General features: G+C 38.1%; 5 protein-coding genes across 10 annotated transcripts in view; all 5 read left to right on the top strand.

Annotated features, from left to right (window-relative positions):
• LOC111454925 (alpha-1,3-mannosyl-glycoprotein 2-beta-N-acetylglucosaminyltransferase) overlaps window positions 1–3,010 on the top strand; it is a 13,289-nt gene extending 10,279 nt beyond the window's left edge. For 2 of the 4 annotated variants that reach the window (XM_023096398.1, XM_023096397.1), the window contains exons 14-20: window positions 538–628; window positions 724–817; window positions 964–1,026; window positions 1,108–1,146; window positions 1,224–1,394; window positions 2,067–2,194; window positions 2,454–3,010. In XM_023096398.1, coding sequence (XP_022952166.1) covers window positions 538–628; window positions 724–817; window positions 964–1,026; window positions 1,108–1,146; window positions 1,224–1,394; window positions 2,067–2,174 — 566 coding nt within the window. In that variant the 3' untranslated portion in view covers window positions 2,175–2,194; window positions 2,454–3,010. The remainder of the gene's footprint in view (window positions 1–537; window positions 629–723; window positions 818–963; window positions 1,027–1,107; window positions 1,147–1,223; window positions 1,395–2,066; window positions 2,195–2,453) is intronic. The other 2 variants (XM_023096400.1, XM_023096399.1) reach the window with 2 other exon arrangements.
• Window positions 3,011–3,985: 975 nt separating this feature from the next.
• Window positions 3,986–10,598, top strand: LOC111454922 (nucleolar complex protein 4 homolog). The gene is made up of 15 exons (XM_023096395.1): window positions 3,986–4,462; window positions 4,577–4,669; window positions 4,757–4,830; window positions 5,168–5,229; window positions 5,313–5,364; window positions 5,777–5,871; window positions 6,687–6,754; window positions 6,876–6,977; window positions 7,825–7,883; window positions 7,971–8,145; window positions 8,477–8,650; window positions 8,894–9,050; window positions 9,517–9,574; window positions 9,654–9,759; window positions 10,052–10,598. The coding sequence occupies exons 1-15, from the start codon at window positions 4,091–4,093 to the stop codon at window positions 10,220–10,222; spliced, it is 1,818 nt and encodes a 605-aa protein (XP_022952163.1). The 5' UTR covers window positions 3,986–4,090; the 3' UTR covers window positions 10,223–10,598.
• A 417-nt stretch (window positions 10,599–11,015) lies between these two features.
• LOC111454921 (glutamate receptor 3.2-like) lies at window positions 11,016–20,111 on the top strand. 3 transcript variants are annotated; one of them, XM_023096394.1, is made up of 7 exons: window positions 11,016–11,071; window positions 13,136–13,339; window positions 14,439–15,769; window positions 15,842–16,119; window positions 17,284–17,315; window positions 17,391–17,785; window positions 19,026–19,570. In XM_023096394.1, the coding sequence occupies exons 1-7, from the start codon at window positions 11,056–11,058 to the stop codon at window positions 19,422–19,424; spliced, it is 2,655 nt and encodes an 884-aa protein (XP_022952162.1). In that variant the 5' UTR covers window positions 11,016–11,055; the 3' UTR covers window positions 19,425–19,570. The 3 variants fall into 3 exon arrangements, with proteins under 3 accessions (XP_022952162.1, XP_022952161.1, XP_022952160.1); XM_023096393.1 differs by lacking the exon at window positions 11,016–11,071 and adding an exon at window positions 20,022–20,111 and having other exon boundaries at window positions 12,164–13,339; window positions 19,026–19,455; XM_023096392.1 differs by lacking the exon at window positions 11,016–11,071 and having other exon boundaries at window positions 12,164–13,339.
• LOC111454930 (40S ribosomal protein S11-like) lies at window positions 20,005–22,125 on the top strand. The gene is made up of 6 exons (XM_023096410.1): window positions 20,005–20,115; window positions 20,199–20,239; window positions 20,403–20,503; window positions 21,348–21,492; window positions 21,608–21,697; window positions 21,808–22,125. Exons 1-6 carry the CDS (start codon window positions 20,104–20,106, stop codon window positions 21,896–21,898), a joined length of 480 nt encoding a protein of 159 aa, XP_022952178.1. The 5' UTR covers window positions 20,005–20,103; the 3' UTR covers window positions 21,899–22,125.
• A 2,262-nt stretch (window positions 22,126–24,387) lies between these two features.
• Window positions 24,388–25,936, top strand: LOC111454929 (homoserine kinase). Its single transcript, XM_023096409.1, has one exon. It carries the CDS (start codon window positions 24,512–24,514, stop codon window positions 25,628–25,630), a length of 1,119 nt encoding a protein of 372 aa, XP_022952177.1. The 5' UTR covers window positions 24,388–24,511; the 3' UTR covers window positions 25,631–25,936.
• Window positions 25,937–26,828: the final 892 nt, after the last annotated feature.

The following is a 26,828-nucleotide window of genomic DNA, read 5'->3' as shown; positions in this document are numbered from 1 at the left end:
TCCCCCCCCCCCCCCCATAAAAAATTCCTCACAACTCTCTATGCTCTTGCTCACTGCTACCGGTATTCTAAACACAGACCCAAAGTATGTTGGGATTCCACCTAAAATCGACTGAATGAGAGTTAGTCATACCCATAGAAAATAAAGCCCCTTCCCAGCACAATAGCCGCTTTTTAGCCTTTTCCAACACTTGATTCCAAAAGGAAACACTATGAATGGGAGCCCAAGATATTCCATTCTTTGGAATCAACAAGAAGCAAAAAAGAGAAGACGTCTAGGCCAAAAATGAACTGGATTCCACTTGGGAATAAATTTTATTTGCCAGAAATCTTTTGGAAAATTAGAACACTTCGGTAGCTTGAACTCTTATTGGTATTAAAGATATAGATTACCAGTCAATTAAATAATGCAAGCTACTAAAGTTCACTCTCATCAAGATTTTCTATGATAACTTGGTTGCCTGACATTTATCAATTTGATTACATTTCAATCTTTAGTGAATTGCCTTATTTGTATCCACCTTCATATGCCCTGCAGATTTACTGTATCGCTCAGATTTCTTTCCAGGACTTGGTTGGATGTTAACCAAGTCTATTTGGGATGAACTATCACCGAAGTGGCCCAAGGCATATCCTTTACTTTTAGTTTAGTTATGAATCTGGTTCAAAATGATCTGTAGTATGGTAAGCTTTCCCTAAAACTGTTTCTTTGACAAAATTAAACTTATTGGGATGACTGGTTGAGGTTGAAGGAGAATCACAAAGGTCGCCAATTTATTCGTCCAGAAGTGTGCAGAACATATAATTTTGGTGAGCATGTAAGTAACTTTTCACTTATTCACTTCCTTTGAGCCACGAGGAGAGGATAAATGTATTTTAATTTAACATTCACGAGTCATGACAACTTTCCTATACATTCTGCATTTTTCATGCCAGTCTTTCTGAATGCCTGGATCCTTTGCAGGGTTCCAGTATGGGTCAATTTTTCAAGCAATACCTTGAGCCAATCAAGTTGAATGACGTTCAAGTAAGCTCTGTATGGTCTTCTCGCTGTCATTCAGTCGAAATTGAAACTGAATTTAAAGTTTTTATCTTTTGCTTGCTATAGATCGACTGGATGTCTATGGATTTGAGCTACCTGATGGAGGTAATGTGCATGCTTATGTATTTGAAATGAATTAAAAAAAAAAAAAAACTATCACTAATTGTTATTCCTTTTTGTAGGACAAATACGTGAAGCACTTTGCAGATGTTGTTAAAAAAGCAAAACCTGTTTATGGAAATGATGCAGTTATGAAGGCTTTTAATGTTGCGGGTGATGTTCGAATTGAGTACCGAGACCAATCAGACTTCGAAAACATTGCTCGGCAGTTTGGTATTTTTGAAGAGTGGAAGGTAATTGTCCGCCACCTTTCTATCTCTGCAATTTCTTTGTGGCCAAATGAAATGCTTCCGATTAGGAGTTCTGTAGGGAAATATCAGGCATGTTACTAGGATATTAGAAGAGCATATTCGAAGTTGGCTATAGTGAAAAGTGATATAAATAGGGTGAATTAGGGTTTGGAAATATGTACAGTTTTTTTTAGAGTTTTGCTGGAAAAGTCCAAGCCTCTCGAAGTGTTTGGAATTGGATATTTTAATTTTCCTTTGGTTGAATTATAAGTTTTTTGATCTCTTAACTTTCTCTTCTGTGTCTAATAGGTCTATTCTTAATTGACATTTATTTTTAAAATTTACGTAACTATGGATACAAAGTTGAAATGTTAGAACTCTATTACACAACATGTAATTTTGTGAACTTTATAAATGTCAAATACGTCCATGCATAAAATTGGAAGTTTAGAAACCTATTTCACACTTCTAAAGTATAGAGGCCTATTTAACACAAAAACCTAAGTCTACAAACCTAATAGACACACGATCATCTTCGGGACTAAATTTGTAATTTAACCTTTTTCTTTACATAGTAATTTGTTGTTCCTATAATAATGCAGGTTTATAACTTAATATGCTTTTGAATGCATTTGTTAATTAAAAGCTATCTCATGTTCTTCTTTCGTTTCCCAGGATGGTATTCCAAGGACCGCGTATAAAGGAGTGGTGGGTTTTAGGCACCAAACACAAAGGCGTATATTCCTGGTTGGCCCAGATTCTCTCAAGCGTTTGGGAATATAAAGCACGAATTGATATATGAGGTCAGTAATCTCCTATCTAATAACCAGCTTAGTTTTCTACCGTGTAACCTTGTTCGACGTAACCCCCGGGACGATGCGATGATGCAATTCCTTTTAGTTTCACTCTAATGCAATGCTACAATAGTTCCCTAAATTTAACAATCTGATAATGTACCAAGTTTGGATTCAGTTAGCAAATTGCATAGATTTAAGGTTAACGGTTTTTGTCTCCATAACTCGCCTGAGTATTAAAGCCGTGTTACCTCTCCACTCCACGCAGACACAGAGCACGGTCGACCTACTAATTATTCGATCTCGTGAACTTCTCTAACAGCCCATTCTCAACTTACTGCATAGGCAAAATTCTTCACGTTCCATTGGTTGGTTTTTTTCTCGGGGACGATGGCAAACGTGCTGCTGGTCACAGGCAAGAAAAAAAACGTCTTTTTGGCTAAATTTGTTAGCATTTTACTTTGATAAGGTGAAGTTGCTGTTGAAAATTAGCATGTTAAGGTATAGTCAGCTTCATATCTAGATGTCATTTCAAATGTTTCTTTCAAGGTGTGGTGGGATTTTGGCAAGTTCTCACTACTGCAAAATAAGAGAGATAGAACAGAACACAGATGCACATTCTTATGTTGTAGGTTCCAACTTAAATCTGAGCCTTCTTTGTTGGCATGCTGGTTTTGCTTGAATCTGAAAGGGATTGTAACTTGAAGATCATACAATTCTTTTTTGCTTTGCTTTGTCCAACATTCATACTCTTACCACAGGTTTTTCTTTTGTGTAATTCTAACTTGGTTTATAACTCAAATGTTGGTTTGGATAGGTTTTTTAGTTGTTTGCCTTGACTTTATCGAAATGCGGTTGAATTATAGAAAATATCGAAAACTTTGTATTCTTTCAAACATTACAATATTATCTTTTACGTTTACAAATACCTTTTGTAAACGTTTTAAAACTACCATTAGAGTATAAATTGCTTTGAATGACAAATGGAAATTGAGACTTAGAATGTTGTAGAGGAGATCTAAAACAAAAATGCAATCCAGAATTCTGTTCTAGGTCATTGCCACATCGTTCTAGGTTCTCATTTATGTTTGACATTCCAATTGTCACATCGGTCAAGAATACCATGTAATTTTTTTATTTTTTTGTTAACAAATGATAAGATTGAAAGGGTCCTTTTATAATTTAGCCTAAAACAATGTATGATAAGATTGAAAGCGTCTATATGAACAAGGATTGTTGAGGATTATTTTAATTTAGTGGAAGATCATGGGTTTATAAGCGCGGAATATTATTTCCATTGGTATTAGGCCTTTTGGGGAAGCCCAAAACAAAGCCATGAGAGCTTACGTTCAAAGTGGACAATATCGACAATATCATACCATTGTGGAGAGTTGTGATTCCTAACATAGTCACTTGTAATTTGTACTTTACGTAAAGTTTTGGAGAGTTGTGATTCCTAACATGATCACTTGTAATTTGTACTTTACATAAAGTTTTGGAAAAAGATCTAATAATTATTAAGAGACCTTTGATTAGAATTCTCTTGATACATCCAATTAAATAAAATTTATCACAATTAAATTTTTTAAAATTTTAAACTCAAACAACTTAAATAATTGAATAAATAAAAACAAAAGTAAACTTAAATAATTGAATTTCGAAACTCAAACAACTAAATACAAGGAGTATAATGTTCCCAAAAAAATAAAAATAAAATAAAAAAAGAGCGCGAAGGATATCATATTCCGGTTTAGGTATAAAGTCTTATCCAGGAAAGGAGTACCACGCCCCAACACACAAACGGGTCAACTCTTTCAGTTCAAAAACCTAACCAGCGCTGTGGTGTTCTACCAAAGGCTCTGCCACAGTTCTGTTCCCGCCGGAAGCTTTCTCACAGCAGCTGCAATGGCGTCCGTTCCCTCACTGAATCAGAGCGAGAAGAAGAAGAAGAAGAATGAGAAGAATCACAAGCTTTCCGACCTCAAAACCCTAGGACTCCAACTTCTCTCCTCTCGAGCTCACATCAACAACCTCCCTCTGCTTCTCACCTTCCTTTCTCCTTCTAAACCTCCTCAATATGTCCTCGAAGCCCTTCTCTCCCTCCAGTCCTTTTTCATCACGGTCCTCCCCTCCCTCCCTTCCTCCTCCAAGCCTGCTGCCGATGTTCAGGACGACGCCGAGTTGATTTACCGGACCTGGCTACGTTCCAAGTTCGATGAACTCGTTAAGTCGCTCATCGATGTTGCGGTCTCTTCTGAATGCGACGATACTCTCAAGGTGGCCTTTCGTTGCTTTGCAAATCGTTGTGTTGTTTATTATCTGCTTTGTTTTGGGTTTGGTGAGTTTGTTTAATTGTGCGCTTTCTTTATTCTGTTGTTATGCGTGGTGTAGGAGATTGTGTTGGATGCGATTATGGAGTTTGTTAAAGTTGGTAACAGGGGAAAATTCCACTCTGCTTTATATCACAGGTTTCTACAGAGTATTGTAAGTTACTTGGCTATCGTCCATTGCCAGTTTGTGCGTTGCTGATTGCACTATATCTGTGCATTTAACCTTTGTTCTTGCTTGTAGGCTCATTCTTCGACTCCAGTTAATACTCTGATAGCCTTGCTTGTCAAGAAGTACTTCAATCACCTCGATGTCCGGTATGTTTTCTTCTTCTTCTTCTTCACCCTTACCATCCCGGGCCTACATGTCACTATAAAGTTTACGTTTTCCAGTTTAAGGTTCAAAATATTTTCCTTCTGCTCCTTGAGCACTGACTTGACTGGGATTCATTTTATAGTTTATTTCTATCCTCTTTATCTTCGTTTATTGCATCATTTTCCCTAAATTATTGCTTTCTATTCCATAAAAGAATGCATGACTTAGCTTTTACCCCAAGTTTTTTGTTGAATTTTTCACGTCTAAGATTCTAGGTTAAGAGAGGCATGCTTTAGAATGCCTAAGAGATCCATTTTCACCTGCCACTCTTTTTTGCAGTTATTTTACATATATTAGCATCGAAAAACTCACGAGGACTTTTGAGGCTGAGTACATGTTTGGTATTTTTCCCACATATTACTTGACATTTTGTTATTTTTATTTTCTGATTGCTTCGTTCACTGAAACTACTTTCTTCTTGTAGGTGATAGAAGTGTGAGGATTGATGGCGATGATGGTGATCATTCAAGAAAAGGGTAAATGTTTGATCTCTAAATGCTCGGTTTTTTTTTTCCTTGAAATTGAAGTACATTAAGATTATAGTTACTACTATATATGATGTGGGAGGGAGTTGGTGTACTTTGTCTAAGGGAATGGGGAAAATCCTAACATTTGGGAGTGGGGGTTCGAACACCTGACATTTAGGACATGTTACGCACATTAGTTTGTTAATTTCATAGAAGTGTAATTTCTTCAATTCTTTGTCGGTTATACGATATTTAGATCTCAAGGAATATTTTTTAATCACCTTGAACAACAATTTTGTGCTTTGCATCGTCCCCATTGAAACATAATTTAAGGCATTTGGGTTATGAAGTCTTTTTAAAAATTGTTTCATCTCTTGTAACGCTTGTATTGAATACATGGAATTTACCTTTTTCCATGCAGAGTGGAGTTCATACACATTGTGCACTCTATCATATCCTCCATCCCCCCTTTAGAAAACTCAAACCAATCTGACTACACTATGTGGGTTGAATCAGGTAATTTCCATAGATTTCATTTATGTTTGGTTGTTGATACTGTCCATTTTAAATCAGCGTGTAAAAGTTAGTTGTTCACACAGCCTCCTTTTGTAATACAGTTAGCTGCATAATTTCCTATCCTTCTAACTGCATGCATAGATCTTGATTTCTCAACATGTCGAGTTTAACGTCTCTAACCTTCTCAAAGGGTATTTTGATAATCTTGTTTGGTTACTTTTTTACAACAAGTGCTGGAATTTTGTGGCGGCATAATGGAACTTTTCTAGTTTCATATTGACTTGTAATTTAGTTTGGACATAGAAATGGCATCATGAACTCCAATTTAAAATGAGGAATTTCCAAAATGGCCATGGCTGGCCAAACTTTCAATCTTGTACTTGGGCCCATTTGAGTAATTGAATTTTTAGGTTATTTCTTCTCATCTTTTAAAACAAATTTACACCTGCAATCACTCTTTTTTATGTTTAAACCCTCGTGGTGCATTCCAAAAATAACTGTTGTTAAGGGGCCTTCCAGCCAAATGGCCAAAAAAGATTATTTATTGAATTGCAAAATAGTGAGTGATAATCAAGGTTGACTAGGAAACTTCCCTGTAATATCTAGTAAAAGGACTTTTTTATCCAGCTGAAGAAGTTTTAGCATTTATAGTCTAAACACTCTTTTATCCAGCAGGAGAAGTTTTAGTATTTTTAATCAAACACTCCTTTATCCGGCTAGATAAGTTGAGAATTGCAATTATCTTTGGCGTTTACTGTCAGCACTTCTTTTATGGACCAGAGTTTTTGCTAAAGTCATTATTTTTCCAATTAAAGGTGACAACAAAGTGCTCTCTGACAATCAAGAAGCAAAGCAGCTTAAGATGAGGAAAAATGATGAAGAGGTCCTTACAACTAGTTCATTCTTTATCTGTTTTTTCTTTCTCTCTATTCGGCCTTGGATTGGCTACATTAAATTCTATCATTATTCCTCCTTTTAAGAACATTATTGACAACATCCTTCAGGTCTTAACGGCATCAAAGATTGTAAGAAAAATGAAACCAAAATTTACAAAAGCATGGATTTCATTTCTTAGGTTACCGCTTCCAATTGATGTGTACAAGGAGGTAATCACTCATCTTTATTTTTGGCTTTGTATAAAAAGCTTTCATTATTAGGAAATTGGTCTGCATATCATGCTTTTGACCCCTGTTATAGATGACTCGACTTCTTGAAAAGTTAACATTGTTTCTGGAAACAATTTTACATCTCATTTTACCTTTGAGCCAGATGGAAAATTTATATCATACAATTTTCAGCTGTTTGGAAATATTGATAAAAGATTTCTCGCAACAATTTCAAACAATTTGTATTCTAATATATAAATGTTTGGACTGTAAATCTTTTACGTTGTTTTGGTTGAGTATTTTTAATAATATATTATACTTAAAACATAAGTTGTGTCAATGGGCTCAAGAACATCGTAGTGCATGAAATAATATAAGAATTCATTTTTGTATAACGTGTTTTCATAAAACAACTCTAAGAAATTAATTTTCAGAAAACCACCTCAACGGTAACTATTTTCTAGCTTTATTGTCTGAGATTAGGCCTAAAAAGAAAATCCTGCCGATCTTTTGCAAACTTATTATGATTGATCCCATCTAATTTAGGTAAGAAATTGTATAGTTACTTTTCTCACTTCCTTTATTATCCTAGTTTCTCTCTGTGTTTCTGCACAGATACTTCTTGTACCATTGTACGTATACTGCATCGTTCATCTATACCATATTGTTGTTTTTTTCTTCTACTACTTGTTCTTAATACATACATGGTTTGTTTGTTTCGAAAATCTTTTATGGCCGTCTGTGTAGCAACCTTCCCTTCCCATTGTCTTCACATGTTAATTCTTTTTTGGCTTTTTTGGGATTTGTTGTCATCTAATATGTTTTTGCTCTTCTTTTTGCTACTCAGGTTCTTGTAATTCTTGATCAGGAAGTCATTCCTTATCTTTCTAATCCAATCATATTATGGTTAGTGATAATGTGACTTGTATGTTCTCTCTTACAACTAAAACTTGTATTTCTCATTTAACGCATCCGTTACCTAATAATATGCAGCGACTTCTTGACAAAATCCTATGATATGGGTGGCGTTGTCAGTGTTATGGCTCTTAGCAGCCTCTTCCTCCTTATGACAAAATATGGTTTAGAGTATCCAAACTTCTATGAAAAACTTTATGCTCTTTTGGTTCCTTCAATATTCATGGCAAAACATCGGGCCAAGTTTTTTCAGGTAAAGTTGAGTGGGTTGTCAATTATTTTTACTCTTTTTTGGAAATGATTTTTTTTTTCAAGAGTATGGATAGTGATTTCAATTATCTCTTTGGCATGCTTTTCTGGGGGTATTTGGATTGATAGAGATCTTGGAAGGGATATGGGTCATTGTTAGATTTCATATGATCTTTGTGGGTGTCAATTTCTAGGTCATTTTCTAATTATCATTTTTTTAAAATATTAAAGTCCGTTTGTTGATGATGTAAACCATGTTGTAATATGACTGATGACTTCTCTAAATATATGGTTCATTTTAGGTGATTCCTAACATGTGATTCCTTGCTTGGCAGCTTCTTGATTCCTGCTTGAAGTCACCACTTCTTCCAGCATACTTGGCTGCCGCTTTTGCTAAGAAATTGAGTAGGCTATCACTTGTTGTTCCTCCATCAGGAGCACTTATCATTATAGCTCTTATTCACAATCTCTTACGAAGACATCCCTCAATCAACTGTTTGGTTCACCGGGTAATTAATTTATTTTCTTCTTCTGATTAGGTAGAGTACGTAGGTAGTGAAATCTTATGACCTCTTGAAAAGTCGTTAGGTGGATTTGGATCTCTATTTGAGAACTGTCCTTGACGTATGGATATTGGTTATGATTGAAGTGAGCACAGTTTTTAATCTTATTGTTATTGATAGATTCTACAACCTGCGTCTACTTTTTCTTGTTTTATACTGGATGTAACTTATGTTGTATTATGTGGGCAGGAAAATGTTAGCGAGAGTAAGAATGACGATTCAACAAGTAAAGAGGTTGCTAAAGGCACGGATGCTTCAGAAGTTGAAGCTGATACACCCAACATGAAACCAGGCATTGACCGTTTTAACTACGAGGAAACTGATCCCATAAAATCTAGTGCCTTGAGTAAGTGTAATCTTTAACAAAGTCTAAATTCACTTAATTTGAGGTTCCAAACATTAACCATTCTGGTGATTGTGTTATGATTAATGAATTACAGTTTATCTTTCTAGAATCATTTTATTTTTACTCAGGAGAAAAGTTTCCAGTCTTGGTGCATACTTTGTAGATTAGTGGAATTTCTACTCCAAAGGATTATATTCTTATCATTATGTGTTTGAAAATTTATTCCATGCCTTCCATGTCGATTGTTTCTTTGTTGGATGGAAGGTGGCAAAAACTATTAGTATCACATCACATGTCAAAGTTTCCTTCTTGACTATTCAATGGGTTACACAGGATCTTTTAATTCATATAGTCTTGTCAAATTTAATAACCGAAAATACTGTTAACTAGGTGTCACGTGATGATTTTTTCACAAGAGTCCATGTGTGCTCAATTTTTGTCTTGTTAACAAGAATTATTGGTACAGGAAGTTCACTCTGGGAAATTGATTGTCTTCGACACCATTATTGTCCTCCCGTTTCTAGGTATGCGGCTTAATATTGATCCAGAAACTTCTATTTGCTTTGGATTGCATACTGAAAACTAGCCCTTATCTTCTTGTAGGTTAGTTTTGTCGCTTGAGAATGATCTGACCGTGAGGTCGAAAACAACTGAAATTGATGTTAAAGATTTCGTTGCTGGTTCATACGCGACAATACTCGGGCAAGAGGTAACTCTAGCCTTTTTTTTTTTTTCTGGTTTAGTAATTTTTCTTTAATTAGTTATATAAGGTGATAAATTGCCCCTTTTGAAATTATAATGGTTAGATTATTGAATTTTACTCCATGGAAAGAGTGGAAGTTTTCTCATTTGTTCGGGATGAATCTCCCAGCTATTTACAACTTTTGATGTCGTCTCTAAAATCCATCGGCTGCATAGAACAAAGTAGGATAGAAAGATCAAAATAGGATAGAATGAAATTCGTATATTATTTTGGTTTTGAATGTTATCTTTGGTTGCAGTTGAAAAAGAAAATGAAGCGAGTCCCTCTGGCTTTCTACCAAGCAATCCCCACCTCCTTATTCTCAGCGTCTGATTTCCCTGGCTGGAGTTTCAATCACGAACACAGTGAGAAGAATATCGATGGTAGCGATCATCTTCCTGCAAAAAGACAGCGCGTAGAGAGCTCATAACCCAATCCAACCCAACCCAGGTTTCTTCGCCTCCTTTAACTCGAGAACATTAGGACGCTGTTTCCTTCCTCTAGCGAACTGCGTTCCAGGAAGAACCGAAAATTGTTAGAAAAAACGAATTGCCAGGTCCTGGATTACCCATCGTTGTCACGGAAGATTCGAGTCTTGAAGCAGTTTATCACCCAATTTCTGCAGCCTTTCCATGTACAAAAGGGAGAGATCATATTTCCTTCATTAGTCGTTTTTTCGCACCAGTTTTGTCGTATTTATTGGTTCATAGAATCCATTGGCGTTGCTGATACAACTTTTGAAGTTCTCTATATTGTATTTTATTTATGTTCGTGGGAATTGGATGCAATTCTTAACGTTTTGCCAGTAGTACACATTTTTGTAGCTAAATGGATTTGAAAACTGTATTATATTGAACTGGGTTATACTTTTTAGTTTAAGTTTGTTCATTTGAAGGTAATTTTTATTGTAACTAAAAATAGTAATAATAATTTTTATTCAATAAAATGAGATTTGTATCTCAACTTTAATGAATATTTACTTTGAAAAATTACATTTTAAAGAGATATCGGAGGATGAATAAACTAACAATAAAGTTACATGTCAATTTCAAACTAAATCGTTACAAATAAATATTTGGAGATTAAATTATTACTTTCATTAGATAGGTCGATGCAAGATCAAAATTTTGAACCTATTGGCCAGTAAGTATTCGCTTGATGGCTGCTCGAGCTACACGTTTCAAGTTAAGCATGAGGAGTACCATGAAAGTTGTCGTTTAAAAACTTGTACAGACTTTGAATTGGATTCCAATATTGCCGGCCATGGAAGAGAAAAGAGGTATTCTTTTCCACATTCCCATTCCTATTCTCATTTCTATTACACTCCACACACCCACTTCCCTTTTCCATCCTTGTTCTTAGAATTCACGTGTCCTTTTTCCCCATGAACTTCAAAGAGAAACGACAGAAAATGGGAATGTTTTTTTTCCAGTTCCTCCATCCCTTTCAGAAGAAAGGTCCGAAAATGGGATTGTTTCTCTCAGAATATTCCCACGACCTGTTTGAAAAGACACCCATGTTCTGTTTTTTTGTGTTCTTGTCGTTCTTGTTCTTTTCCCCTCGTGTAAGAAACAAAGAGAAAATCAGTTGTCTTTGAATCCTAGGTTTTGCAGGTCACCATTGCTTCAGTGGAGCTGGCAAATCCTGTTGGGACCTTTGAGATTGGATATGGCAAGTATGAAGAGATTTCCTACTTGGGTTATTCATCTGCAAGGACTTGGTGGATTCTCAACTTACCAAATTATGTTTTGGTTAACTGATCATCACACCATTATCGGTCTCGATTTCGTGTGGGATCCCACATCGATTGGGGAGGAGAATGAAACATTCTTTACAAAAGTGGGGAAACCTCTCCCTAGTAGATATAAGGGAAAGGCTAAAGAAGACAATATCTGCTACGATGAGCTTGAGCCGTTACAAATGGTATCAGAGCCAGACACTGGGTGTTGTGCCAACGAGGAGGTTGAACCCTGAAGAGGGGTGGACACAAAGCGGTGTGCCAGCAAGAATGCTAGGCCCCGAAGGGGATGGATTGGAGGGTCCCATATTGATTGAGAAGGGAACGAGTGCCAGCGAGGACGCTGGGCTCCAAAAGAAAGTGGATTGTGAGATCCCACGTCGGTTGGGGAGGAGAACGTTATAAGGATATGGAAACCTCTCCCTAACAAACGTGTTCTAAAAACTTTGAAGGAAAGCTCAAAAGAAAAAGTTAAAAAGACAATATTTGCTAGGAGCGAGCTTAACTGTTACATAGATCGTAGGGTAACTCTTCTCGTAGTCCGTACGGTGACTTTCGAGAAAAATAAAAGTATTTTTAAAACAAATGATGTGCAGCTTGAATATGATATATTATATTGGAAAGCGCCACCACAAAGCTTGGTGGCCACTAGCCTTCACCTTTAAGCTTCTTGCTTTCAGCTACTTTTTAGCATCTGTTCATATGCTTCTTGTTTTCTACAACTTTTTGTTTAAACTTATACGGTGAAGACCCAACACTTCGTATTATATCCACAATTGTACTTTTAACTCCTGCTTGTTTTTGTCGCTCGACGTGTACCAGTTTCGATCGATAATCCTCTTTATTTAGTAGTGGTCGACTGAGGCCTCGGCATGCAGGGGCCACCTCACTTGCTTTCTTTCTTTATTGCATAAGGGCATAAACGACTGCCTTTGAGCGATGACCAATCTCTTACTTAAAGAAAAACCGTCGCTGTAAAAGCTTTACCACTAAAAGGTTAGCTTTTGGATATAACAAGAATTTCAATAGCTACCTTGTGCGTAGAGTTTGAAGCCTTTTTGTAGACATCTCAAGCCCTTAAGAACACATTTATTGCTCAATATATGCTTCTTGTTCTTAAAAGAACAAAGCTTATGCTTCTTGATATCAAAAGCACAAAGCATTGGCTTCTCTGTTTTTTGGCTAATAGCATTCTTGGCTACTACTTCTTGTATTTGCTTTATTGTGGGATCTTCATTACTCTTCCAACCTCAATCTGCTTTAACTTAACAGCTAAGTTTGAACTTCTTTTTATTTGTGTTTTTCTGAATTTGAAAACAAGGTATTTTGTCCTCTTGTTGCCGGAGAGCTTGATGTTTGGTTTTTTCTGACATTCTAGTACCATTTGTGTTGGTCCCTTTCCTTGTGTTTTTCTTTTTGGATTTTGTTGCTGCTTACTGTTCTAGCATGCTGTTCTTTATTGATTCGTTTCGTTTGAACGAGTCATCGTCGTCGTCGCCGCCCCAAGAACGATTTTGTTGTGATATTCTATCAAAGAAAGCTCATTTTTCAGCTTAATCTCTATGAATATGGTTTGGTTTCTTTCATTACTTCTTTGTATTCTAGGAATTTCCGAAGGGGCCTCAAGAACTGAAGTAGTGAAAGTTGGAGCTATATTTTCACTTCGTTCTGTTAATGGAAAAGTGTCCAAGATTGCCATTGAGGCTGCTGAGAAGGATGTGAACTCTGATCCAAGTGTTCTTGGTGGAAGAAAGCTATCTATATCCATACATGATGCAAATTACAGTGGATTTCTTGGTATCACAGGAGGTATGCCTCGGCCTACGAAGGCCGATTCTTCTCTTTTGTCGGTGGACTCGACTATTTTGATCCTTGTACTTTCAGCTTCGGTCTATTTTAGCGTTAGCCCTAGTCGCTGTGAAGTGTTCGTTTTCGTTCCTAGTCCCTTGGTTTTCTCTCTTGTCTCATCATAGAATTTGTAACAACCCAAGCCACCACTAGTAGATATTGTCCTATTTAGGCTTCCTCTCAAGGTTTTTAAAATGAGTATTCTAAGGAGAGGTTTCCACGCCCTTATAAATAATGCTTCGTTCTCCTCCCTAACCAATGTGGGATCTCACGATCCACCCCTCTTCAGGACCCAACGTCCTCGCTGACCCTTGTTCCCTTCTTCAATCGATGTGGGATCCCTCAATCCACCCACTTTCGGGGCCTAGCGTCCTTATTGGCACACTGCCTTGTGTCCACCCACCCTTTGGGGCTTAGCCTCCAAGCTGGCACAGTGCCCGATGTCTGGCTTTGATACCATTTGTAACAGCTCAAGCCCACAACTAGTAGATATTGTCCTCTTTAGGCTTTTCCTTTCGGACTTCCCCTCAAGGTTTTAAAACGCTTCTAATAGGAGGAGGTTTTCACACTCTTATAAAGAATACTTCGTTCTCCTCCCCAACCAATGTGAGATCTCACAATCCACCTCTCTTCAGGGCCCAGCGTCCTCGTTGTCACTCGTTCCCTTCTCCGATCGATGTGAGACCCCCTAATCCACCCCTTTCAGGGCCTAGCGTCCTTGTTGGCACACCGCCTCATGTCCACCCCCCTTCAAGGCTTAGCCTCCAAACTAGCACATCGCCCGGTGTCTGGATCTAATACCATTTATAACAGCCTAAGCCCACCGCTAATAGATATTGTCCTCTTTAGACTTTTCCTTCCGGGCTTTCCCTCAAGGTTTTAAAACGTGTCTACTAAGGGAAAGTTTTCACACCTTTATAAAAAATGTTTCGTTCTCCTCCCCAACCGATGTGGACCTGACAGAATTGGTCGTCTATTTTGAAAAGTATAAGAGAAGTTTGTATCTTGCCTAAATGAATATCTGAATCAGAAGCTAATATTGAAACTTTTGTGATGACAGCAATAAAGTACATGGTATCTGACACGGTTGCTATCCTTGGTCCACAAGATGCTACTATGGGACATATACTCTCACATCTTTCAAATGAACTCCATGTCCCATTACTATCATTTACAGCATTGGATCCAACACTTTCAACTTTGCAATATCCATACTTCATTCAAACAGCTCCAAATGATCAATTCCAGATGGCAGCAATAGCAGATATGATTAGTTATTACGGTTGGCACGACGTCGTCGTGCTTTACACCGACGATGATCAATGTCGAAACAGTATGTTCACATTAGGCGACAAAATCGAAAACAAAGGCTTGAAAATACCCTCTAAAGTAGCACTTCCCCCTTACCCAACAGCCACAAGAACTCAAGTTCACGACGCGCTCGTAAAGATTAAAATGATGGAATCTCGAGTTATCGTATTATATACGTTCTCGAAAACAGGTTTCTTGGTTTTCGAAATGGCTAAAAGCCTTGGAATGATGGAGGCTGGATATGTTTGGATAACCTCTAGTTGGCTATCAACAGTTATAGATTCTACTTCACCCCTTCCCTTGAAAACGGCTAACTCCATACAAGGCGTTCTTACGCTTCGGCTACATACACCCGAGTCGAAAAGGAAGCAATCGTTTATATCTCGTTGGAACGAGCTGAGTAATGGCTCGATTGGGTTGAATACTTATGGCCTATATGCATATGATACTGTTTGGATGATTGCAAGAGGATTGAAAGAGTTATTTGATCAAAATGGTACCATTTCTTTCTCCAAATATACACATGCTGGTAGTCTTAGTGGAGAGAGCTTGGATTTTAGTTCACTAGGAGTGTTTAATGAGGGAAATGAGCTGCTTAACAATCTATTGACTATCAGTATGATTGGCCTGACAGGGCCTATTCAGTTTCAAGATAGATACCCTTTGCATCCCTCATATGATATCTTGAATGTTGTGAAATCTGGTATGAAGAGGATTGGATATTGGTCGAACCATTCGGGGCTATCTGTCGTGGCGCCCGAAACGCTGTATGGAAAAGCAGTCAATCGTACCGAACAGTTAGGCAGCATGGTGTGGCCTGGGGGATTGACAACAAAGCCTCGTGGTTGGGTTCTTCCACTCGATGGAAGACGGTTAAGAATTGGCGTTCCACGCCGAGTTAGTTATCAGGAGTTTGTGACGCCCGGAAGTGGTAACGAAACGATTAAAGGATACTGCATTGACGTGTTCGTTGCTGCGGTCGAGTTGCTTCCATATGCTGTTAATTATGAGTTTGTTTTGTTTGGAGATGGCAAGGAGAATCCTAGCTACTTTGAGCTTGTTAATAATGTTGCATTGAAAGTAAGTATGTTTTTAAGATGCATTTTGGCTTGTTGTTTTGTAATGACTAAATGTGGGAGATTGGTTTTGTAGGAATTTGATGCTGCTGTTGGTGATATTGCAATTGTGACGAGTCGTACCAAGATTGTCGATTTTACGCAGCCTTATATCGAGTCGGGGCTAATAGTGTTGGCCCCTGTGAAGAATTTGAACTCGAGTCCTTTGGCGTTCCTTCGCCCGTTCACACCGATGTTGTGGATTGTCTCGGCAGCATTTTTCCTTCTCATTGGATTAGTCGTGTGGATTTTGGAACGTCGAGATAATGACGAATTCCAAGGACATCCTAGGAAGCAATTCGTCACAATCCTCTGGTGAGCTCTCGATTTGAACAAAGAATACGTATTATATAGATCTATGGTTGTTTCGTGATCCATGAGATGATCATGCAGATATTGTTCTCTTTGGACTTTTACTAAAGGTTTTTAAAAGGTGTCTGTTAGGGAGAGGTTTCCACATCCTTATAAAAAATGTTTTGTTCGTTCTGCTCCCCAACCGATGTGGGATCTCACAATCCACCTCCCTTCGAGGCCCAGCATCCTCGTTGGCACTTCGTTCCCTTCTCCAATCGATGTAGGACCCCCCTTTGAGACCCAGTGTACTTACTGGACACCGCCTCATGTCCACCTCCTTCAGGGCTTAGCCTCCTCGCTGACACAATCACCTGGTGTCTGACTCTGATACCATTTGTAACGGCCCAAGCCCACTGCTAGCAGATATTGTCCTCTTTAGGCTTTCCCTTTCGGGCTTCTCCTTAAGTTTTAAAAACGCGTTTGTTAGGAAGAGGTTTCCACACCCTTATAAAGGGTGTTTCGTTCTCCTCTCCAACCGATGTGGGATCTCACAATCCACCCCCCTTTGGGGCCCAGTGTCCTTGCTGGCACACTGCCTCATGTCCACCCCCTTCGCGGCTTAGTCTCCTCGCTGGCACATCGCCTAGTATCTGGCTTTGATACCATTTGTAACGGCTCAAGCTCATCGCTAGCAAATATTGTCATCTTTGGGCTTTCTCTTTCGGGCTTCCCCTTATGATTTTTAAAACGAGTCTGCTAGGGAGAGGTTTCCACACCCTTATAAAGAATGTTTTGTTCTCCTCCCCAACTGATGTGGGATCTCACACGTTAACTCTATGATTGACATCAACTTAAACCCTTCATTTTTTAGAACCCGAAAACTATGGTTTTATGCATTCACCATTATTGTGTCATATGAACACTCCAAGAGCAACGGGCATTCTTATGAAAGTTTCTTCTTGTTCGTATGTTTGTTTGATTAGCTACAAAGATAAACCGATCCAATACCATAAACGAGATGGATTTGAGAAAAAAGGAAAGGAAACTCGGTTCTTTTTGAGCTAAAAATCGCTCGAGCATGTCGAAATTTCATCTCTCCATATCGATTTAGACAAGGCAATGTATTGCTTGTTCTTCAATCTTGGTATCCATCCTCATCTCAGTGTTTCTTATATTGTCATGCAGGTTTGGCTTCTCTACTATGTTTTTTGCACAAAGTAAGTTTTCATTTCGAGATTGAATTGGGGTTTGAAACCAAACTTCTCCTCAGTCTTTGATATTCTCATTTTCAGGAGAAAACGTCATGAGCACGCCCGGTCGTTTCGTGCTTGTCATATGGCTTTTTGTGGTTCTAATTATAAACTCGAGCTACACCGCTAGTCTAACGTCGATATTCACGGTACAGCTAGCAACCTCACCTATCACAGGAATTGATTCATTGATATCTACCAATGTCCGTATAGGATTCCAAGTTGGTTCGTTTGCTGAAAGTTATTTAAGTGAGGAACTTAACGTCCACAAGTCAAGGCTCATTGCTCTTGGATCCCCAAAAGAGTATGCTGCTGCTCTCAAGAACGGCACGGTGGGCGCTATCGTTGACGAGCAGCCATACATCGATGTTTTTCTCGCCGAGTACTGCGATTATTCGACAAAAGGCCAACAGTTCACCAAAAGTGGATGGGGATTTGTAAGTATATCTCAGACATAGCTTTCAAGTTTTAATCCCCTCGCTTTTACAAATACTGTTTTACTAAAGTTTTGTTGCTTAGATATGTTACGTTCGTCCCAATCCACTGCTTGTAGGTATTGTTCTTTTTGGACTTTTCCTTTCGGACTTTCTCTTAAGGTTTTTAAAACGCGTCTGTTGGAGGGAGGTTTTTGTACTCTTATAAAGAATGCACAATCCACCTCCATTCGAGACATCGGTTAGAGAGGGGAACAAAGTATTTTTATAAGGGTGTGGAAACCTCTCACTAGAATACACGTCTTAAAAATCTTGAGAGGAACCCCGAAAGGAAAAGCCCAAAGAGGACAATATTTGCTAGTAGTGAGTTTGAGCCGTTATAAATGGTATCAGAACCAGACATTGAGCGATGTGTCAATGATGACACTGAACCCTAAAGGGGGTGGACACCCGGTGGTGTGCCAATGAGGAAACTGGGTCTCGAATGGGGTGGATTGAGGGGTCCCACATAGATTGGATAAAGGAACGAGTGCCAGCGAGGACGCTGGACTTCAAAGGGGGTGAAATTGTGCATTCTTTACGAGGGAGTGGAAACCTCCCCATGACATACGCGTTTTAAAAACCTTGAGAGGGAGCCCGAAGGAAAAACCCTAGGTGGAATACATACTCAACTAGGAGAGAAGCCACTTGAACCAGACAAGATCTAGGCATTAAAGTGGTCATTTTTCAGCTAAGAAAACATGTTTTTTTCCGACAAGAATGGAACATATGGAAGTAAAACCAAAACAAGGTGGTCCATTGTCGGATGTGTTTAGAGTAAATAACACACCCGAAAACAAATGAGTTCAAGTTATGGTAGCCAGTGATTCAATATCGGACGAATTATCTTGCAACCAAATGTTCTAGCTCGGGTGGTTTTCACGACGAAAACAACCAAATGTTGTAGTTCAGGTAGTCGTATCGATAAGAATAATTCAGATGTGTCTAGATACTGATCAATATAAAATTGTAAGTATTAATAATAATAACCCGAGTCATAGTTTCTCGTAACAAGATGTGTATTTGGACTAGTTTCGAGTTTTGAAAAATCGATTATTAACTTTATTTTATTAAATTTTATATTTTAAATTTTGCGTCTAATAAGATCCCGAGATTTAAAAATTGTCTAACAAATTACTCGAGACATATTATATATATATATATATAAATTAAAAAATGACTTTATATTTTGCATTTTTGTTAGGCATTTCCGCGAGACTCTCCATTGGCGGGAGACTTGTCGACGGCCATACTCACTCTATCTGAGAATGGCGGTCTTCAAAAGATTCACGATCAGTGGTTCTCAAGAAAGTCTTGCAGTTCTGGAGATTCCAATCTCGATCAAGAACAACTTCACTTGCAGAGTTTCATTGGACTCTTCTCCATTTGTGCCGGCGTATGTTTCTTCGCACTTTTCCTGCATTTCTTCTTGACGATGTGCCAATTCAACCGCCATTTGAAGCAAGATCCAGAAGCTTCGAGTAATCGCGTTTCCAACCCTACGCGTCTGCGCAAATTCTTATCGTTTGCAGATGCAAAGAGAGGAGGCTTATCGAAGAGAAAGATCGAAGATACACTCTCGAGTGAACGCGGAGAGAATTAGGGCTTTGCAAATTCAGATCGCGCCATCGTATGTAAGAGTCGAGATGCATCTTTTTTTTTCATTTATTGGAATTAGCAAATTTTATGCACAAATAATGCTATTTTATATTAATGATCAAATCGTGCCTGCATTGATCAAATTCACTATCGAAAGAAATTTCTACACTTAATCGCTCGTTCTTATTTTCGTATGCATTTTCTTCTTAGTATATCTATGAATTGTACACAATTTCTGGTCTCATCATCTGTATCCGCTTGCTAAGGAATAAAAACGGAAGAACTAGAGCCCGAGCTAATTGGATTGGCGAGTAAGTTCCCCAAAATCATGCTAAGAACAGCTACGAATTTCTCAACCTTGAAGATTTTCTTGAAAATCGCACTTAATTTTGATGCAGTTTATCAAGCTGTTCATGAACAAAACTAACTTTTTATACCAAATTTAAAAATAAATTATTTTAAAAGACTAAATTTAAGATTTATGGAGTGTATATATTTATTAAAACTTCAAAAAGAAAATTTTGGCCCATTTTCATATGGTAAGCCCAATTCTCCTGTAAAGCCCATCTATTGTCGTCCGCTCTATAACTCTCTGAAGCAGGTTTAGGGTTTCTGTAATCGAACTCTGCTCCTTCGGCCGCCCGAGCGAACCAGAACGCTTGCTCGCTTCGGAAGCCCTAATCATGGCGGAGCAGGTTTCTATTGAATTGGCGACATTCATTTCCCTTTTCATTTCAGTGACTTTAACATCTCTGTACTCTTTATCTTTTTTCCGCAGACCGAGAAGGCGTTTTTGAAGCAACCCAAGGTTTTTCTCTGGTAAACGAATTGAAATTTTTGTTTTTTGTTCAGTTTTTGAATGACATGTGTTTGTGTTCTTATTTTTTGAATTGTTGTTTTGTTTTGCCGTTATCCCGATTTGATTTTGTTTTTATGATTTGTGTTGTTCTAATTATTATTCTCTTTCGTTTTTTCAAAATAGCTCTAAAAAGAGTGGGAAGGGGAAGAGACCTGGAAAGGGCGGAAACCGTTTTTGGAAGAGTATTGGATTAGGATTCAAGACGCCAAGGGAAGCCGTTGAAGGTTCTGTTTTTCACAACTCTGATCACCTTATGTTTGTTGGCTTGCTCATATGAATGTTTTTAGTCCATCTGTGTTTTGACTTTGCTCGAGTACCATAAACTGGAAGCCAGACTCATTGTTTGCTCTGAACCATCCCGTTGTACTTTTATCCACAATAAAAAAACCTTGTACTTCGATCATTTTTAACCTTGTATAGTGCTTCATTGATTGTATTCTCTATTGAATTGCCATTTGTTCGAATGCTGAGAGGATACAACTCTGATGCAAAAATATATTGAAAAAACGTAATGAGCTGAAGGGATAGTTGTGTTGAGGATTTTATTATCTTTTGTCTAGAATAGGTGTATGTTTCTTCCTTTATACAACAGTATCTACTAGATGGATGGTTGAGGGAGTCCAAAATATTAAGGAATTTTGTTGATGGAATGATGTCAAACTTAGTACTCTCCAATCAATTATTTATGATCAAGAAAAATTGCCACAGCATTGCGTTTATCGTGAGATTCATGATTGAATATTAGAAGGCTAATGCCGTATTCCCATTCTAGGCTGGGCATCCTCACTTACCCTATGTACTGTATTCATTCTTATTAAGGCCCAATATTTAGGCGTATCTTGCTCTCATGTTCTGTGAATTGTTGCTGCAAATAAGAATTCATCCCGTGAAGGGGAATTTCTTTGCAATATTGCATCCTTATTTACCCTATGTATTGTATGCATCCTTATCTCTAAGTTTTTAAGACCCTATTTAGGCATATCTTGCTATTATGTTCTTTTGAATTGTTGCTGAATATGAGAATGCTATTTACTTACTTATTATTCCAATTCTATTACATTCATGCAGGAACATATATCGATAAGAAATGCCCCTTTACCGGAACGGTCTCTATCAGGGGACGTATTTTAGCTGGAACTTGTCATAGTGCTAAAATGGTCAGGACCATTATTGTCAGGAGGAACTATCTACACTACGTTAAGAAGTATCAGAGGTGCTTCACTGAACTCCACCCTACCCACACACAGTCAGCACCACCGCCACCGCCACCGCCATCTGATTTTTATTTTCGTGGTTTTGACATATTGTGTTTCTTCTTTCTCCTTCAGGTATGAGAAAAGGCACTCCAACATTCCAGCCCACATATCTCCTTGCTTTCGTGTGAAGGAGGGAGATCACGTTATTATCGGCCAATGCAGGTACATTAAGATACGAAAAATTCTTTCCATTGATTGCTGTTATTATATCTATTGTTTTGTGTTTTTTTCCAAGACATGTTTCACATTTACCGTGTTTGAATGAATTTCAGGCCATTGTCGAAGACAGTTAGGTTCAATGTGTTGAAGGTCATTCCTGCTGGATCCTCAAGTAGTGGGAAGAAGGCTTTTGCGGGGATATAAATAACGCAGGCTTCCTCTTTTGATCCAAAAACAGCAACTGTTTAGAGTTGTAAGCCATATTTAATTCAACAGAGTTTTGAAGACTTAATAGTCTGAATTTTGATTTGAGTATGGACTGTTTTATTGTGTTCTATTTGTTTCGGTTTCTGGCAAATTTAGGGGGGTAATCTCAAGGATTAATGTTATATTGTTCATGTTTCAATTGAAAACGCCCCTTGATTGATGAATTATTATTGATTAAAAGAGTTAAGCGGCTTCTTAGTTCATTGAAAAGGTCCTGTAAGGGTCGGTCTTGATTTGGATAATGGATCTAGCTTTTTGTACATTAACTTATCCTCTTTAGCTTCCATTAGAGACCATTTTGCAATGTCAGGGCCCCCACCACTCTGTTGGCATTACCCCATTAAATGAGGCCTCTTTTTGGCATCTTTCTGAGGTTGGCTTGTCTCTAGCAAACAAGGTAAGGAGGAATCCTCTCAGTCACTTTAAGCTTATTTCATGTCATGTGTGGCTCATATGTGTTGCATGTGGCTGCGAACCCTTAAATCTGTTAGAAATCCTAGATACTAATTTGAACTTTTTGTCTTTTGTTTTAAGAATCTTTTGATTCTTTCAAAGTAGTAAATATTGTTTCGAATCTTTATATGTTTCAAAACAACCCATGGATGCAAGGTTGTTTAGCATTTTGTAAGAACATGGCTTGGATTCCTGGAAGAATCAAGACTATAGTAAACCCTGGTCTGTCTGTCTTGGGAATAGGGAAAAGAGGGAAAAGTCTCAAATCTTTGATTCCAAGAGTAACTTCACAACTCTTTCTTTTGCTTTACTGTCAAACATAAAATTAGATCCCCAAATCCAATACCCAAATAAATTCCAGTCAAACTTCTCAAGTGTTTTGAATATTCTCTAAATTATAATACCATCTTAGCTAAATTCATTCATAACATTTTGACAGGAATATAAACCTCGAGTATTATGCTTTTTCTTCGTCTTCTGCCTCGTAGGGTGATTTCGTCGTTTGCTTCATAGTTTACTCATCTTTATATGACTTGCACCAAGTGTGTTGAACTTTTTCCTTCCGAGGTGTGCCTCATAAGTGAGAGTGATCGTCAAGTGGGCTTCATTTTCTAACTCATTTGTGGAAATCTAATTACGTCACACTTGACCTAACTAATTTCGTGAAGTTGTGGTATAGTGTGTCAGCATTGCACTTTAGATGCTTGCTTCGAATTAGTGAGCCTGATTGACCAATCCTAGCCTCTTACATTTGAACCATTTTTTTGGGTTACGCTCTTAATTTACTCCTAATTTACTCCTGTAACACGCTCGGTTCTTCTCTAAGGTAGGGGCATCTTTGAGGTACGCGTTGATGGTATTTGAGTCATCTTGGTCTTAGTCGTTTTGGCCTAGGTTTAGGTGTCTAATTGACCCATGGCTCTTCTTTCAACCTTCTTAAAGTTTGGGTGTTTATCGACCTCGAAGGCCTAATCAACTCTAATTTTGATCTTATAAAAAATGTAGAAAATGTTCTTTCTTTTTCTTCAACATTTTTACTTTATTGCATTGACTCATTGAAAAAATGACCAATCTTCTTTTTGACCTCAACCTATTGGATATGTGAAAAATGTGTCAGACTTTTGTGAAGACGTAACGGTGAATTCTTTTAATTAGGGAATTTATTGGATAATCTTTATCTGCATGTGCTCAACGATGACCTCTGAATTCTTTCAATTATGGAAGATGTACCTCGTAAAAAAAACTAATCTAATTTTAAGAGGTAAGATTTCGAAGAATTAGAGTTGAGACTCTTAACGATTGTATACATGTACCGGGGATAACCTAGGATTTCTCCTTCTTTTTATTTTTTTTTTTATATTCTTTTTAATTTAACTTTTTTCCTTTTCATTTTTCAATATATTTTTATTTTATGCTCTTTTTATTTTCCTTTTTTAGAATAATTTTTTGTAAAAATTTCTTTAATATATGAGTTCGATAATCGTTTAAGGAACTATTTGGAACTAAAATGTAACGGCTCAAACCCACCGTCAACAAATATTATCTGCTTTAGTCCGCTTCAAAATTTTAAAACGCATCTATTAGGTGAGGTTCCACATCCTTATAAGAAATGTTTCGTTTTATTCTCCCGTTGATGCGAGAGCTCATAATCTATATCTTAAGGGCCCAGCATTCTCGCTCACACACCGATTCCATTTTGATTAGGGCTTGGATTAAATTATATATTTGATTTTGAAATATTTTATTATTTTAATTTTTTTTTAAAGAGGACATGTGCATCGTAATGTCGAAAGGAAATGACCAAATTGCCCCCATCGTTGCAACGCCTCCCTCAATCTCTCTCTTCGAGAAAACTTAGCAGTGAAAGGACTAAATTACCCAGAATTTCAACGCCTTTCTCAACCTCTCTCTTTCAGAAAACTGCCTCAAATGGTCATTTGGTTACCCCTATATAAGGATTCAGGTCCTCCACCTTCGTTTCATCTCTGAAGTTCTCTCTCTTCCGTGACTGCGCTGAGCCTCTGAAGCTGAAAATTTTTATCCCTGAGAAATTTTCAGGTTCCGATCTGAATCTCCTTCTCTGTTTCACTTGCTTCCATGGCGATGATCTCTTTTCAGCCTCCATTAAAGTCGTTTGCGGTTCCTCAAGTTCCTTTATATAACCCTAAATCTGTCGCCGTCTGTTGCAGTTTGTCTCTTCCATCCAGAACCGTCGTTACTGCCGTTGAACCTGCACCAGTCTTCGCCTCCGTGAAGGCATTCGCTCCGGCAACCGTCGCTAATTTAGGCCCTGGCTTTGATTTCCTTGGCTGCGCCGTTGATGGCTTGGGCGATTTCGTCTCTCTCAGCGTTGATTCCAATGTTCGTCCAGGTGAGGTCGCAATCACTAATATTACAGGCAATGACCCTAATAAACTCAGTAAAAACCCTCTGTATAATTGCGCTGGCATCGCCGCCATTGAGGTTATGAAAATGCTAGGGATTCGATCTGTCGGTCTTTCTCTTTCGCTTGAGAAAGGTCTACCGCTGGGGAGTGGATTGGGATCGAGCGCAGCGAGTGCCGCTGCTGCGGCGATTGCTGTTAATGGATTGTTCGGCGGAAAATTAGGAGTCGAGGATTTGGTTCTCGCAGGGCTGAAATCGGAAGAGAAAGTTTCTGGATACCATGCGGACAATGTCGCACCTGCGATTATGGGCGGTTTCATTCTGATCCGGAATTACGAACCCTTGGAATTGATCCGCCTGAAATTCCCGGTTGAGAAGGAGCTGTTCTTCGTATTGGTAAGCCCGGAATTCGAAGCTCCAACGAAGAAAATGCGTGCTGCCCTGCCAGCTGAAGTTGGGATGCCGCACCATGTGTGGAATTGCAGCCAAGCAGGGGCGTTGGTAGCGGCTGTGCTGCAGGGAGACGTGATAGGATTGGGCAAAGCATTGTCCTCCGACAAAATTGTAGAGCCAACGAGGGTTCCGTTGATTCCAGGGATGGGTGGGGTCAAGAAGGCGGCCATTGCAGCCGGGGCATTCGGATGCACCATTAGTGGTGCAGGGCCGACGGCGGTGGCAGTGACCGACAACAAGGAGAGGGGGAAGGAGATCGGTGAAAGTATGGTTATGGCGTTTATGAGGGAAGGGAATCTGAAAGCTGTGGCATCTGTAAAGAGACTGGATCGAGTTGGTGCAAGGCTCATCGGATCCACTCCCATAGACAGAGTTTAATCAGAGAATTTGTTTATGATGCTTTGATGCTGCTGCTTCTAATTCTAGTGCTTACTCTGGCTCCATTAGAGGACTGGTTAATAAATCATGATATGATTCCGCCATGGAAATGAGCTCTGAAACCTACTGTTTATGCGGAATTCTCATGGCTTTTTTGTTGGTTCTTTTTGGTTGCAGAGGCATGGTTTGTAACAAATCTTGTGCTGATTTTCTGTTCCTTAAAGACTTCATTTCGTATGGGTTTTTGGTTACCTTTTGTTGCTTCAAAACTTGATGATCAACAGAATCAGCATCTGATTTTTAAAACGTGGGATGGTCTCTGTTTAGCATCTTCTCTTATCGGTTCTTCGTCCAAGAATCTTGGGCAACAAACATGAAACAATCCACTGGCGCTAGCCATTTTAACTAAAGGAGAATAATTCTTGCTCAAAAGGACAGCTTTACTTCACTGTTTTCAAGTGCTTTTAAAGAAAAGTGATTTCAGATATGTTTCATGTTCTAGCTTTACATTTTGGGTTTGAAATGCTTTCAATGGAAGCTCAAAACTTCTTTTAAGCATTCAAAATTAGTTTTAATGGTACCCAAATATGAAATTTGTAAACATTAAGTTCATTATTTGGTTTATTTGAATCAACTAAAATTTCAATTTAAACCATTCTGATCTGATATTTTTTCGAAAGTTCGTGTTCGAATATTCTTTTGACTTTTAACTTTACTTTAGTGCAGTTTGGTCTTTTAACTTTACTTTAGGAGCGATTTTTACTTTAAGAGCGGTTTGGTTTAATTGAATCGACTAATTAATTTAGAAGGTTCAACTTTACATTAGGAGCGGTTTAGTTTAATTGAATCGACTAATTTAAATTAGAAGGTTTGTGATCGGATCTTCACATTCTTCCACATTCTCCTTTTCCCTCTCTCAAATCACCCGAAATTCTTACTTTTTAAATTACTTGATTTTGTTAAATGTTACTCTAAACAATTTTTGTTACTCAAAACAACAATTTTAGGTAAGAAAATACATACTATTAAAAAAAAAAATAATGAACTTCTAATATCTATTAATCTCAAAAAGTTACCGAGTCAATTGTAACTTTAAAAACACAAGATTTTTAAAATTTATAGGTTAAATAGACTTTCTAAGAGGTCATTTAACAAAAAAAAAAAAAAAATTATTATAGAACTTAGACATGGATGGACT

This window comes from Cucurbita moschata, unplaced genomic scaffold (assembly GCF_002738365.1).
Source record: "Cucurbita moschata cultivar Rifu unplaced genomic scaffold, Cmos_1.0 Cmo_Scf00017, whole genome shotgun sequence".
In the NCBI taxonomy this organism is placed as follows: domain Eukaryota; kingdom Viridiplantae; phylum Streptophyta; class Magnoliopsida; order Cucurbitales; family Cucurbitaceae; genus Cucurbita; species Cucurbita moschata.
Note: the sequence above shows the minus strand (reverse complement) of the source record. Positions and strands in the feature narration are given on the sequence as shown.

What these genes read in the sequence shown, in the direction of transcription:
- LOC111454922 (XM_023096395.1), top strand. Translation starts at nt 4,091, where the DNA reads ATGGCGTCCGTTCCCTCACTGAATCAGAGCGAGAAGAAGAAGAAGAAG. An exon ending in AATGCGACGATACTCTCAAG is followed by an intron (nt 4,463 to 4,576) that starts GTGGCCTTTCGT and finishes TGCGTGGTGTAG; the next exon opens with GAGATTGTGTTGGATGCGAT. An exon ending in TATTGTCCTCCCGTTTCTAG is followed by an intron (nt 9,575 to 9,653) that starts GTATGCGGCTTA and finishes ATCTTCTTGTAG; the next exon opens with GTTAGTTTTGTCGCTTGAGA.
- LOC111454930 (XM_023096410.1), top strand. An exon ending in CAACCCAAGGTTTTTCTCTG is followed by an intron (nt 20,240 to 20,402) that starts GTAAACGAATTG and finishes TTTTCAAAATAG; the next exon opens with CTCTAAAAAGAGTGGGAAGG. An exon ending in GCCAAGGGAAGCCGTTGAAG is followed by an intron (nt 20,504 to 21,347) that starts GTTCTGTTTTTC and finishes ACATTCATGCAG; the next exon opens with GAACATATATCGATAAGAAA.
- LOC111454929 (XM_023096409.1), top strand. Translation starts at nt 24,512, where the DNA reads ATGGCGATGATCTCTTTTCAGCCTCCATTAAAGTCGTTTGCGGTTCCT.
- LOC111454921 (XM_023096393.1), top strand. Translation starts at nt 13,093, where the DNA reads ATGAATATGGTTTGGTTTCTTTCATTACTTCTTTGTATTCTAGGAATT. An exon ending in CAATTCGTCACAATCCTCTG is followed by an intron (nt 16,120 to 17,283) that starts GTGAGCTCTCGA and finishes ATTGTCATGCAG; the next exon opens with GTTTGGCTTCTCTACTATGT. An exon ending in TACTATGTTTTTTGCACAAA is followed by an intron (nt 17,316 to 17,390) that starts GTAAGTTTTCAT and finishes TCTCATTTTCAG; the next exon opens with GAGAAAACGTCATGAGCACG.